We start from the raw sequence: 15079 nt of genomic DNA, 5'->3' as shown, positions 1-15079 counted from the left end.
ATGCATAAGGTCTATGAATAAAGTAATGGCAATACAAAAATATGTAATGTTTATGTATGTTTTATACCATGGTGACCTGATCATAAATTCCAAAAAAAAATCCTGATACGACTTCACATTTATGATTTAATTGAAGGGTTAAGTATTCTTAACCCTCAGGTAGATAGCTAAAACTTTTGACCCATTGACTTCTGGCTTTTTTTTTTTTTTCTTGCTTGTTTTGTCATTTCAGTAATTTTTTTTCTGCAGAACTCCCATAGACCTTGTTATTTGATCACATTTGATTTTTTTTTTTTTCTTACAAGCCCTAGGACCCTTTAAAGATTATTGCCGAGGCATGTACTTTTATCACTAAATGACCCACAGGACTTCATATTTGTGGGCTTTCCTCTGTTTAGTGTCTTGTACCTGAATGATCCCAGCAAAGAGTCCCATACCATAAATCAGATTTGTCACATGTTGAAGCTCTAAGGCCACTTGCCTCAACACACAGCTCTTACTGTCAAAAGACTTTGTTGATTTTAGGTTACACACTAAATATCTTTTGGATGACTCATGAAATTTACAAGTAGTTATTACATTCATTGTTAGGTCTTCTGCTATCTTTTGGACTATTACTAAGAGAAACACCTAGTATTTTTTCTAGTTCTTTTTGTCATGTTATATGAGAACATTTGTCCTGTTACCTATTTGACATTATTCATTATCCTAGAAAGGATATAAAGGAATATAAAAAAAGCTGTTTCTTATGTAGTACCTTACCTGAAGATTTAAAACAGATACCTTCATACCTTGAGATAGAGTAATCTGTATAGAATCTCAAATTGTTGAAAATATTATAAAGTCATGAGGTTTTCCAGAAAAAGTGATTTAATGATTTAAAGAATATTTGATAGGTAAACTTTCTTGCTGCAATAGGCCTTTTTGATTTGGTTTGACTTTTTGTTTTGTTTTGTTTTTCAACTTTTGAAACAGCATCCTACTGTGTAACTCAGGCTGAACTTGATTCACTGTGTAACCCAGCCTGGCCTCAAATTCATGCTGATCCTCCTGCTTTTACCGCATCATCTCTCTGCCTCAGCCTCCTGAGTACTGAAGTTACAGGCAGGCAGCACCTACCCAGCAAGGCATCTCTTTTACTAACCCATTTCTGTCAAAACCAAGTCACTAATTCTAATCCAAAAGCCATTTCCTAGCCCTGTGTTTATTTTCTTCTGACCTGTATATGATAAAAATACAACTTCTGATTTCATTTTAACATACTCTGGTAGAGGTGTTTATTGACCACCAGGAAAGGATTCTTATTTCATGTGGTGTTTTCCATATTTTATGTGACGTTTTACTTTGCTAAATACCAGAATAGTGACACGAGTCTTTTTTGTGTTCTTTTACATACCAGGTTCTGATAACTGGGCCAGCTGACACCCCCTATGCAAATGGCTGCTTTGAGTTTGATGTGTATTTTCCTCAGGATTATCCAAGTTCACCACCTCTTGTGAATCTAGAGACAACTGGCGGCCATAGTGTACGATTCAATCCAAACTTGTACAATGATGGCAAGGTAGCGTAATTGCTGTCTTTTGTTTCTAATGCCAATGTATTGAATCCAAAGATCCTTTATGATTTGAACAAAATTTTGTTTTACTTATCTTTATATAAGAGGACATGGGTTTCTTCATGCTTTGCTTCCCAGTGTACAGTTTTACATGACAAATAAGAGAAAAGGAACTGAGAAGGGCAAAAACACTTTAGTATTAAGCACTTGACGTATTAAGAATTACCAGTAGACAAACTTACGTGTCAGATTCTGTGGCAGCTGCTGAAAGATGTGCTCCCTTACGGCACTGCACAGCCCGTGTCTGTCTTGGCCTGTTAGCTTTAATTTCTGTGTCTCAGTCTAGTCAGTCTCTCACAAATGCCTGAACGTTGACAAAAAACAAAATCATGGCACCGTCAGCACTCTTGCTTTGCATATTGCAACATATTTTGCTATCAAAACCACCTTTATGTTCCATGAGAAAAAAATTGTGAACCTGTTTTTAACAGTTTTTATTAATATTTTCATTTTTCATGTAAAAAATTTTGTCATAAACGAAACTGAGCAAGAGAAGAGATACAACGAAAATCATGTCACCTGGTAGAAAACCTTTAAAAATTAGGTTTAAAGTAACAATCATAACTTTTCAAAATAATTTTGGACAGTTTGGTGGAATTTCAGTGGGAAGTTCCATGTTTAAAACTTAATGTTTAGAAACCATCACACTATGAGAAAAAATACATACACTTGATAAGCAGATACTTTTTTTGTTGGTGAGAACAGCATTTATTTGAAGGAATCCATTTTAATCAAGAGTGACCCTAAGTTTTCAATTGGTTTTGCCCTCTTAACTTGGAATAGGTCAACCTGCTTGGATTTGTAGTTGCTGTGCTACCATTTTTTCTTCATTAGGTCATATCAAAAAGGTTAGAATTCAGGGTTGGGGATTTAGCTCAGCGGCATAAGCTCCTGCCTTGCAAGCAGGCAGTCGTGAGTTTGATCCCCAGTACCGATAAAAAGGAAAAAGACAAAAAAAAAGTTAGAATTCTTTATTTATAGCAGGAAACCCTAGATGAACCTTGGTTTCTTTGGAAGAATGGTGTGTAGTTTTTCTAAACTGGGAAAACAAAATGGCACTGTTGACTTTTTTTTTTTGAGAGATACTACTAACTGAATAGAGTTTATGTAAAGTACTAAAATTTATTTAAATTAATTCCATAAAGCTTAGTGCTAAAGATCAAGGATAAGGGATTGGGAGTCCAATGTCAAAAGTTATATTGTCTCTTGCCATTATAATCATGTATTCTATAAATGTCTTAGTTACTTTTAACTCATCACTGAGACAAAATACCGGAAGCCCAAAGTTGGGAAAGGAAAGGTTTATTTTTTACAGTTTTTGGAGGTTTCAGTCCATACTTAGTTGGCTCCAAGGCAGGCGGGCATGGCAGGGCTGCAGTTCATGACGGCTGCAAAAAGCAAGTCAGAACCAGCAAGAGAGACACACCTTCTTCCTTCCATTACATTGCATCCTGGCTCCACCCCTAGGCCACTGTAGCACTCACACCCCCAATCCAAGCGGTAGACAATGAACCAATCACAAATGCACAATGCAAATGCATGAAGCCCGAGGGCCACCAACATAAATGATGATAATGAATCATACAGTTATAAACTTTATTCATACATATTTTTTGTAGTGCTGGGGATTGAACCTATATCCTTGCACATTCTAAGCAACTGCTTTACCACTGAGACACACACACCTTTAACCCCCAAACCTATTTTTAATATTTATACACTGGTCTCTAAATTTAACCTTAGGTCCTACTTCTATAAAAATGATCTTAAGATCAAATACAATGATATATACAACAATACTTTGCACAATATATAAGGTTGTTCAGATGGAGGTCTTTTCCTTATCAGTGAAACTACATACTAGATGAAATACCACTTACTGTTCGTTCGTTCGTTCGTTCGTTCTTCTTTCTTTCTTTCTTTGATATCGGAAATTGAACTCAAGATGTCGTGCTTGCCAGGCAAGTGCTGTGCTGCTGGCCCTTATCTTCTAAATTTGTTTCTCATTATAGGAAGTTGTAAATTTACCATTAAAAATTCACAAATCTGTTGGATTTTTTTTTAATGGTCATAGTTCACATGACAGAAGAACATATGTGGGGGCTGGGGATTTAGCTCAGCGGCATAAGCGCCTGCCTTGCAAGCAGACAGTCGTGAGTTCGATCCCTGGTACCAATAAAAATGAAAAAGACAAAAAGAAAAAGAAGAACATAATGTAATATGCCCCAATTTTGTTTTTATTACAACAATAGTTTGAAAGTACAGATAAAATATTGCCACTTCCGTTTTTCCCAAAGTGAACTGTTTCCTTGTATTTTTCAGGTGGTTTTATAATGTCTCATCTAAGTGAACCCATATCTAATGTGTCCTAGAGCATGTTCCAAAGAACCCTGACAATTCTCAGTGCCCTTTCAGGAGTCTGTGGATTCCTCACTTTTCCAATTTCATGTTTGTATGAGAATAGATGTGATCCATATACTTCAACCAATGTAAAATGTTATCAAGTTGAATATACGGGCAGACACAAAAATCAAGCTTTTAAAAGCCATATCTTACTTTGAAAATCTAGAAGTATTTTTTAAAAATGTAAACTACCACGTTTTTTCACTAAAAATTTTGTTTTTGGAAAATAGCTATTTTTCATTAAAGTACATATTATTTATGTAGATCTATAATGGGTGCTGTTTCATTTTTCATTATGAAAAAGTTACGATCCCATACAGGTTTTGTATCACATCTGAAGTTGCTAATTTGTATTACATTTGGGGATATAAAACCGAGATGCTTTGATATGAGAGTGTTTTGTTTTTTGTTCTAAGAATTCTGTCTTGGTTACTTTACTCTTGTTATTGGGCCAAAATACCCAGTGCCCCAAATGAAGAAAGAAAGTTTATTTAGTTCACAGTTTGTGGAGGTTTGAGTCCATACTCAGCTGGTTCCAAAGGCAGGGTGGAGTGGCTAAGGGGCAGTGTCCATGGCAGCAGCAAGAGATAAGAGTGAAGAGGACAAAAAGGGAAAAAGAAAGTACTCCTTGGTTCCTCTTTTGTATTGTATGTCAGCTCTGGCCCCTGGGCTGGTGCAGCACTCAGCACCAGCTAGACAAGAAACCAGTCACACCCTGGATTGCCACATCTGAAAGGGCATCCCCGCCCCCATGGCTGCCTGAGGCTGGGTGGGGTGTTTAAACATAAACCATAACACATACCTTCCATTTCTATTTATGTTTCTTCTTCTTCAGGTTTGTTTAAGCATCTTAAATACATGGCATGGGAGACCAGAAGAAAAGTGGAATCCTCAGACCTCAAGCTTTTTGCAAGTAAATAAAATTTCTCGTGATGATTTCCCTTACACAATAAAAACTATGTATGTTTGAAAAACATTTTAGTGACCAAGTGGAGATGTAGTAAAAAATATGGAATGTTAGAAAATCAATTCTAAATCATTACTGAATAGTGCAATAATGAGTAGTGCAGTGAAGTCTCATTTGGAGTTAAAGTCTCAAGTTGAGGCCTCAGGAAAAATCTACTTTTGAAAAAAGTTACCTTTAGAAAAAGCCTTAAGTTGGGCCGGCCTGGTGGCTCTGTAGTTCATTACTTTATATAGCATGTGTAGGGCTCTGTATTCAATCTCCAGAACATAATAAAATATACAGAATTGTTAAGATCCTTAAATATACTATGATGCAGTGAGATGATACAGCTAGTTCTTTTTCTCTTGTCCTAGCTTGCACTGTAGGACTTAAACTCACATGAATAGAATTTAGTACACTACTGGTGGTACATGTTTCTTCACATACCATCTGGTTTTTCTGTAATGTAGTTGAAGAATTGACTCCTCAGGCACAAAAGTGCTGTCTTGGAATTCATAAGCTTAGAATTCATAGTTATTACTTTGCAGAACACTTGACACACAAATTTCATAGTCCTTAATTTTTTGTAGTTTCTACAAATCACTTGAACATATACTATGAAATATGTTGCCTAATGCCCCATTTTTACTTAGGCTCTGTCTTAATAGTAGAATCCCAGCAAAGACATGGATGTCTTTCCACTGTGTCACTTGTTCACTTACGAAGTAGAAGCAGTTATCTTTGCTATGTGCTTGTTTATTTGGTTAATTGATGGATTGTTTTTCTTGTATTGAGGATTAAACCCAGACCTTCAGTTTGATCTACATTTCTAGCCATTTATTTTTATTCTTATCCTGAGACAGGGTTTTGCTAAGTTCCTCAGGCTAGGGTTGAACTTATCCTCTTGCTTTCTTTAGCCTTCTAAAGTGCTGGGGATACAGGTATGTACTACCAATAAGAGTTCCTAGGGTATTTCATTTTTTTGTGTGTTTGTTTGAGGCAGGGTCTCACTATATAGCCCAGGCTGGCCTCACATGAGGCAAACTACCTACTTCAGCCTCCCAAGTGCTGGGATTGCCGGCATAGGACACCATGCCTGGCCTGGCTCGTAGTATTTTAGACTCGTTTCGGTTATGTGTTTAAGAAAGATAACTTTAAATTATCCTCAAGTAAAGTATCCTAAAGTTGACCTATCTCAAAAGATTCTTTTTTTATATTTCTATCTTACATTAGATGAACAAACACAGGAAAGTACATGCATTTATTTGCTTTCAAAAAGATTAAATAAATATGCTGATATGTCACACAATAATAGGAAAACCAGTCTCATAAACTATTCTTTAAACTTAATTCAAAGAAATTCTAATCTCTGCTAATAAATGTTTTTTGGTAGAGAAGAAAACTTCACAATTTTTCAAATAAAGTTTTTCTCTAATGGAAGTACTTTTTGGCACACATCCATTCTTTATGTTCCTTCAGTGGACTGGGTTGTGAAGCTGAAGTAATTTTAAACCTTTATTTGAATCTACAACTTTTTAACTCAAAATTATATTGTGTACAAGGAGATGAGTTAAATAAAGAAATCTTTTCTTATAGACTTATGAGAGGCACTTAATACTTGTAGAAAAAAGAGGATTATAGTAAAGATTGTTTGAAAAGCCAGAGGACCAAAACAAAAACTGTCCCCTGGAAGGCTGTTTCAGCAGTGTCAGAATTGATACGGGACATGGTAGTGCATGCTTGTAATCCACCACTTGGGAAGTTGAAGTGTTACTTCAGGGTCTTTTTGTTTTGTTTTTGTTTTTGTTTTTGTTTTTCCTGTATCAGGGATCGAACTCACAACCTTACACTTGCCGGGTAAGCTGCTGAGCTAAATCCCTGTCCCCTTTTCTTCAACTCTGAGGCCAGCCGGGACTATATAGTTAAACCGTGTCTCAGGAAAAAAAGGAAGAAAGTATTCAGTTGTGTATATAAAATAGTATTTAGCAAAAGAAAAGTACTTTCCTTCAGTGATACATTCAGGTTCATAAAGCGTCAAACGTAGCTTTGTCTCACACCGGTTAAATCTTTTCCTCCTGTAACTGACCCTTGCCTCATTATCCTACATCTTACTTAATCATACCTACTTTTAATTCAGAAGTTTTAGGTTCAAAGGACCCATATTAAAGTCTTGTAAGGAGATACACACCTTCATTCAAGATGCTTATGTGTGGGGGCTGGGGATTTAGCTCAGCGGCATAAGTGCCTGCCTTGCAAGCAGGCAGTCGTGAGTTCGATCCCTGGTACTGATAAAAACGAAAAAGACAAAAAAAAAAAAATGCTTATGTGTGACATTGCATAATCATCGTGACTAATAACAGTATAATTGCTGTTGATCTTTTTTCATTAAAGAAATAGGCAGATGGCATCTGATGTTTTCCTGCCTTCACAAATGTTATATTAGCTGCTTGTAGTGGTATAGTAGCCCCAACTGCTGTATTAGCTAAGAATGAGCTCTCTCGATATATGTTACTCCTGGAGAAACAAGCCTTCAGATAAAATGCACGGGGTCAGAGGTAATCAAGAATGCTGAGAGCATGTTACCATTGTGAACTTCTAATAATAAGGATTTTGTGATACTGCTGCAGTTAATTTTTCTTAGACTGGGTATCTAAAACTGCCTTATGCAGTTCTCCTTGTGAGTGTTGTTAAAAGTACACAGCTACTATTACAGATGAAAAATCAGGACAATTTGGATACAGTAGTTATAATTGGTGTGGCAGCTGGCTTCAGTGGCAGGTGCCTATTGTTCCAGCTATTCAGGAGGCTGAGGCAGGAAGATTCCTTGAGCTCAGGTGTTTGAGACCAGCCAGAGTAATACAGCAAAACTTTGCTTCAAAAAAGGAGGTGGTATAGATGGGTAGAATATTAATTTATTTTGAGTAAAGTACTTTAAAGTCATAGTCATAAAAATCAATTTTGTGGTGATAGAAATACATGGAGATCCATACTGAGGTTATTTGTAAATAAAAAGAAATATACTTGAAGTACAAATGGGCCCATGTAATTCTTTATTTCCTTGATTTTTTAGGTGTTGGTGTCTGTCCAGTCTCTTATATTAGTAGCTGAGCCTTACTTTAATGAACCAGGATATGAACGGTCTCGAGGCACTCCCAGTGGTACCCAGAGCTCTAGAGAATATGATGGAAACATCCGACAAGCAACCGTTAAATGGGCTATGCTAGAGCAAATCAGAAACCCTTCCCCCTGCTTTAAAGAAGTATGTTCAGTAATACGTTATTAAAGACATTAGAGACGTATCTCATCACTAATATTTTTGCCTGTATATTTTATAGAATGTGATATATAAATCTTTTTAATTCTTAGCATTAACCCTTACAAAATCAATACTATAGTACAGATGAAGTTTAAAACCAAGTATATTCTGAAGAACATCTGACTATATTTTTAGGCAGTTATATTCTTTATTTTTTACTATTTAACATTTAAGAATAAATGAAACTAAGTTCCTCCCCTTGAAAAACCTGCATTTCTGTCACGTCAAGCTATGTCTTAACTCATTTTTCAATGTCCTGCGCATCAAATCCAGTGACTGCTAATGTAAATGCAGTGGTCATATTGGTGTTTTGCACTCATTTTGAGGTCTCTGTCTAATTATTTTTCTTTGTGGGTATTATTTCTCCTTTTCTTAGGGCAGAGAAGCTCATGACACAGTATAAGCTCAACCAGTACGGAGAATAATACTTCCATACTGATGTCCATTTTTTAATTTAGATTTGTCAGACAGACTGTTGCTACTTATGTATTTAACAGTTCAAAGATAGGATATTTTAAAATCCCATATGTAAGCTACAAGGAAATTTAACTTCATAAAATAAAAGTCATACCTGTAAACTAACCAGAAGATAAAGTGTGAAAACTGTGCTGTATTAAGGGCTCTCTTTTGATTTCTGCACCAATACCTTTGACATAAATATGTACTTATTTAGTTGTTCTTTTTTTCAAGGTTATACACAAACATTTTTACTTGAAAAGAGTTGAGATTATGGCCCAGTGTGAGGAGTGGATTGCAGATATCCAGCAGTACAGCAGTGATAAGCGGGTGGGTAGGACCATGTCTCACCATGCCGCAGCTCTCAAGGTGAGTAAGGCAGCTGCTACTTCCCAGTGCTGGGACAGAATACCTGAATGGTAACAGCCTAAAGAGGAAAGGTTTACTCTTAACTCCTGAGAAAAGGCGCATCCACAAAAAGCTGTTCTCTTCATGGTGTCTGGAAGCAGTGGAGTCAGGGAAGAACCAGAGGGTGAGGAAGGATGAGAGACAAAGTGTATGTCTCAAAAGACTGCAGTAACCTATTTCCTCCAGCGGGGACCCCTAAGTGGCCCATTCCACTGTGAACTCATTCACGGATGAATCCACTATTCAGTTTAGTACCTTCACAGTCCAGAAGCTTTTCAAAAGCACCTCCTTTGATTGCATGGCACTTGGGGGACATTTTAGATCTGAACCGTAAGTCTTGCCTAACATGTGTCCTGAAATTTGAACAAAATTTTATACTCACTGACCACCCGTGCCCACCACATGGTAAGAGGAGGGAGGCAATTAAGCATAAACTTATTTAAGTTGAGAACATTATAAATTGCTACCATAACGTCTAAAGAAAAGATACATTCTTTTGACAGTAGAGTCATAGTTCCTAAAATTGAAAATGGAACAGAGACTAAGCCAGCAGAGTTTTGTAGGGAGATATTTAAAGACGAGGATAACACACACCTTAGAGGAAGCAAGCAGTTTTGTTTTGTTGGGGATTTTTTTGAGACAAGGTTTTGCTATGTATCTCAGGCTGATGTTTAATTCTGTGTAGCCTAGGCTGGACTTGAACTTGCAAGAATCCTCCTGCCTCAGCCTCCTGAGTGCTGGGATTACAGGCATGTGCCACCTCGCCCTGCAAGCAGTTTTTCATTTGAGCATTTCCAGAATCAAAATGACAAATGTAATGGTTTTAAAGATTGTTTTTCTCTGTGTATGAGAATCATTCCTTGTAATAACCACGTTTTTTTCATGCCTTCAAATACTTACTCTTAATTTGCTTTGGGGCCTTTCATCCTCTACAACTTACTGTTTCTTACCCTTTTTTTTTTCCATCTCCAAATGGCTCTTTCATTCTAATTTAAAACTGTCTTCATTTAGTTAAGGATTTGTGGTAATTTTAGATATGATTTTTAACATGATCTCTATCTTCTCAGATTTCTATGTAGAAATTTTTATGAATGACAGACTATTTGATGTCTTGATGTTTGCTTCCAAATAAAATGAGAAGAGGAAACCAGTGTGGTGGTGTACACCTATAATTCCAGCACTTGGAAGGCTGGGACAGGAAGATCACCCTGCATTCGAGTCCACCCTGGGCTACATAGTGAGACTGTGTCTCAAAAAACAACAACAAAAAAAAAGCAAAAAGGAAAAGAGGAAGGAGAGGGGACCAGAGATGAAACCAAAGTGGCTGCTTATTGAGGCGGTTGAAGTTAGGTGGATACATGAGAATGTATTCACAGTTCTGTCCACTTCCATGTGTGTTTGAAATTATCCATTAAAAACTTTTTTTTGGAAAGAGGAGAACAGAGATAGTTGGTTCTGTTTTCCCTCTATGTTACACAATACTAATGTCACTTATTTCATTATCAAACAGGAGCAATTAATACTTCTTCCCTTTTATTTTTGTATTTGGCCCAGCTTTATATTAGACCATGAAATTTTCATGGAAGTTTTTAATAACATGGTGTGCCTACTTATTGGTGCATTTGCAGAAATCAGTCTTTTGTGCTGCACTTTTCATTTGTAGGCTGGTCTTTTCCTTACATTGTTAATTCTTCTAGTGTGTTTTTTCTTTTGTGGCCTTCAGAGCTATTTTATTTACTCTCTCCTCTTTTTCTCGTTATATCTGGACCTCCAGCTTTGTCCATTTACTCTTTTCTTTTTTCAGTTTTTTTGAAACAGGGTCTCACTATGTAGGTCAGCCTGGCCTTGAACTCACTATTTATTCCAGACTGGATTTGAACCCTTGGTGATGTCTCAGTCTCCCCCACCACACCCACCTTCCATTTACTGTTTTTTTGTTGTTGTTTTGTTCTGTTTTGTTTGGTGTGGTTTTTTGGAGACAGGGTCTCGCCATGCATTTCAGGCTGATCTTGGGTTCATTTTGTTCCCCAGGCTGGCCTTGAATTTACTTTTGTCTCAGCCTCCTGAGTGATGGAATTACAGGAGTGCACCACCCCGTCTGGTGTCTTAGTTACTTCTTACTCGTCACTGAGACAAAATACTTGATGCCCAAAGTTGGGAAAGGCAAGGTTTATTTCTTACAGTTTTTGGAGGTTTCAGTCCATACTTAGTTGGCTACAAGGCAGGCTGGCATGGCAGGGCCGCAGTTCGTGGAGACTGCAAACAGCAAGGCAGAAACCAGCAAGAGAGAAAGACACGTCTTCTTCTTGCCTTCTTTCAGCCATTATATTGTATGCTGGCTCTACCCCTAGGTGGGTGTAGTACTGACACCATCAATCCAAGCTCTAGACAATGAACCCATCACAATGCAGGGGCTAGGGATTTAGCTCAGCGGCATAAGCACCTGCCTTGCAAGCAGGTGGTCATGAGTTCGATCCCTGGTACCGATAAAAATAAATAAATAAATAAACAAACAAACAAATGCACAATGCAAACACATGAGGCCCGGGGGCCTCCGACACCATGAAGTCCTGCATCGTCTTCAAAAGCAATTCTTTGAGCTGTTTGGTCTTAGCTTTTCCTGAATTTCTAACATTTTCACTTAAATGCTTTGTCATTAAAATTAGAACTTAATCTTTCCTCAGATCAGGTTTTGTAGCTTTTCATATTAATTTTAACCTTTGTCTTAAAATCTTCAAATATTATAACTCTTATATCCAGCATAGCATAGTACAGTCCTGGAAATGCTATGCTACCCTGACCTGAAAATCTTCATCTCTTAATCAGTACAAATTTTGTCATTTTAATGCTGGAAGTGATGGGGCATGCCTGTAATCCCAGCACTCCAGAGACCAGTCTGCACTACAAAGTGAGTTCCAGGCCAGCCTGAACTGCATAATGTAACTCTGTCTGGGAAACAAAAACACATAAATTGTAACACTACCTCACTGGGGAATGCTAGTGAAGGAGCAGGGGTACAGCTGTGCAGATTGGGTCCACAATAAAGTCATCTGTCCCCCATCCAAGTTGGGGCCCAGTGCTCACAATTTTTCTTTTTCCTTATTTAATTTTTTTAGCATAGTGGAAGGGAAACCAGGGATAGGGAAATTTTGAGTTACCAGCATGTGAAATATACTTTGAACCTTTATAAATAATACAAGTGTGTGGTTGTCTTAACCATTTGCCACACCTCCAACTAAAATTCAGGCTCCAAACTCAAGAGTAACATCTTCCTCATTATGCTTATTTTCTTTATATTGTTAGCATCTCACAAATAAAAACTGTTGTGAACATATTGGTTAGTTTTCAAAGCCAAGTATTGATTGTGACTGATTTCCAAAGGCCTTGGTGAGATATTTGTGCTCATTTCTCTGTTTAGAAATTTTAAGCAAAATATATTTGCATAAAAACAACCATATATGAGCATCTTATACCCTTCTATAATGCAGCATGGAGTAATGCAAAGTTACTTACTCTCTAAGTAATCTTTTGTCTTTGTTGAGGTTTTTTCTTAATTCTAATAATAAAAATACTACATGAGACAATCTAAAACATTTTGCAGATGTTTCAGATAGGGCCTACTGCTTGATAAGTATTTGTGTCATTCAGACTGTTAAAATTTTTGTTTTTGTTTTTTCAGTGATACTAAGGCTGTAACTCAGGGCCTTGTAGGCAGATGCTCTGCCACTGAACTACAGCCCTAGCCTGGGTTTATTTTTCAAAATAAACCTTTCAAAAATATTTAAGGCAGAGGTACCTTATGACACAAAGAGGTTTCCATTTTTAATTTAGAACACTGTATCAGATTAGTGCTCTCCTGCACTTCACCAGTAATAGTTTTCTGTGAATAAGGGTCAGGGTGCTGGTAGGCTCTGGAGTTATATTCTACAAGGCTTTTCAGCAGTATCAATTATTTTGAGTGTAGAAATTTTTTACCACTTTTTTTTGTTTATTTACTTCCTGCTGTACTAAGTGCCTGTAACAGTGACTATCTTAAAGATGTGCTCAGTAAATATTTGTAGTTCAGATGCTGTAGATTTTGTTAAAAGCCCTTTCCTCCCTCAGCAATATTCTAAAATCCTTGAGTTTGTAGTTCTAACATCAGTGATTTTCTCCCATATAGCGGCATACTGCTCAGCTCCGAGAAGAGCTGCTAAAACTTCCTTGCCCTGAAGGCTTGGACCCCGATGCTGATGATGCCTCAGAGGTGTGCAGGGCCACAACAGGTGCTGAGGAGACTCTGTCATACGATCAGGTCAAACCTGGCAGCAGCAAAGACCTCCCGAGTGACTTCCAATTATGAACTGCATTGACCTGGACTTCATAGACACAAAGGCTTCGAAGCACAAGCCAAATATGTCAATATTTGTATGTAAGAAACTAATTATGTAATAGGTAATGAAACTGAAACTATACTATGCCCTTAAGGAGATCCAATTTAATTCAAGGTGATCTTTTATTTACCTGTATAAGAGTGTAAACTTTTTTGTGCTTTTATTTTTCAATTGTGAGAACCACTGATTGGTATGTTCAACAAATTTGTGTATACAAAGAAATGGATAAATCACTGATATATAAGGGAAACTACCTTAGGAAAGAATGTTTACTGAATGTTTATTTTATTTTTTTTTTTTTACTGTAGAGTGAGGGGTTGTTAACAAAGAATATATATTGGTCATTCTTACAACTACTATTTAAAGTCAGCAACTTTTCACTGAATTTGATAGATTTTATGTTTGGCCATAACTTCATGCTCATTTGATTTCTGAAGACCTCCTACATACACTTCAATAAAAGTTAAATGGACGTACTCCCTCTTTTTTGATTTACTGGTACATTTTTTAAAATAATAAATCTGACATAAATTGCATTACAGCTGGAGACTTGCACTTGTATGGATGAATTTATTACATTCAACATATTTAATTTTATGCCTTCTAATTCTAAGATGCAGAAAAAATAAATGAACATGATTTTATTCTATGCCAACATTTGGGCCTCTGAATGTATCCATTTATTTGAGTTTAAGTATATGAAAAGGAACAGTCAATTTGAAAAGCTAACTCTAAACCAGGTTTGCTTGTTTTTTTTTTCTTAAAGGGCTCATTTTTTCCTGGACTGTTTGGTTTTATTGCTGCAGTCACATGTCTGTATTAAAGTGGAGGCTCTGTGAGGTGAGAGGCTGTACTTCTCTGGTGCTGTTACAGTACATTCTGTACCTGCCATACAGGCTCATTTTCATGCAAATTCTTCCTAGAGCCAAATAAATAAAGACTTAGGTGAATTAGTATGTCTTGTTTGTAAAATAGTTTGCCATCGTGTGGAATGCTATTCTATAAAGAAAGAACTGAGTGCTTTCAAAACCTGAGCATGAGGGAACAACTGCTGTTTCTCCAGTAGCAATTACCATAAAGGAAAGCCAACATGACTTTTGACAATGTGTATCTATAAAATAAAGTCATATGTGGAATCCTGAATATGGAGTTTACCAGGAGAAGGTTTAATCTAAACAGTGATTTGCTTTCTGAAGAAAAAAGGCAAGCAGGGAACATGATAATCTGTCTTGTAACAAAGTGTAGAACTCTAAACATCAGCCAAAGTGAAACAAAGAGCCTGTGACCAGGAATAAGGTTTCAAAGCATATTAGCGGTAGGTCTGGTGGATAATGCTCCACACACCAATGTAGATAGAGCACACTAGTGACAAAACAGTGAAGTCCGTTTATGACAAGGAGAAAACTGTATGTTATCCACCGACCTGCTAACTAAAATCTAAATGTAAAATTACTACCAATAAGAAGTTAAAAGGGGGTGCTGGGGATTTAGCTCAGCAGCATAAGCTCCTGCCTGGCAAGTGTGAGATCCTGAGTTCGATCTCCGGTACCACACACACACAA

The 15079-nt window shown here is 37.0% G+C and overlaps 1 protein-coding gene across 12 annotated transcripts in view; it reads left to right on the top strand.

Annotated features, from left to right (window-relative positions):
- Positions 1-14467, top strand: part of Birc6 (baculoviral IAP repeat containing 6) — a 242185-nt gene extending 227718 nt beyond the window's left edge. For all 12 annotated transcript variants that reach the window (XM_063230115.1, XM_063230081.1, XM_063230100.1 and 9 more), the window contains 5 exons: positions 1400-1561; positions 4854-4931; positions 8035-8223; positions 8971-9105; positions 13307-14467. In XM_063230115.1, coding sequence (XP_063086185.1) covers positions 1400-1561; positions 4854-4931; positions 8035-8223; positions 8971-9105; positions 13307-13486 — 744 coding nt within the window. In that variant the 3' untranslated portion in view covers positions 13487-14467. The remainder of the gene's footprint in view (positions 1-1399; positions 1562-4853; positions 4932-8034; positions 8224-8970; positions 9106-13306) is intronic.
- Positions 14468-15079: the final 612 nt, after the last annotated feature.

The sequence above is a fragment of the Cavia porcellus genome, unplaced genomic scaffold (genome assembly GCF_034190915.1).
Source record: "Cavia porcellus strain 051 isolate PalLab524CR breed Dunkin Hartley unplaced genomic scaffold, mCavPor4.1 scaffold_1, whole genome shotgun sequence".
In the NCBI taxonomy this organism is placed as follows: Eukaryota; Metazoa; Chordata; class Mammalia; order Rodentia; family Caviidae; genus Cavia; species Cavia porcellus.
Note: the sequence above shows the minus strand (reverse complement) of the source record. Positions and strands in the feature narration are given on the sequence as shown.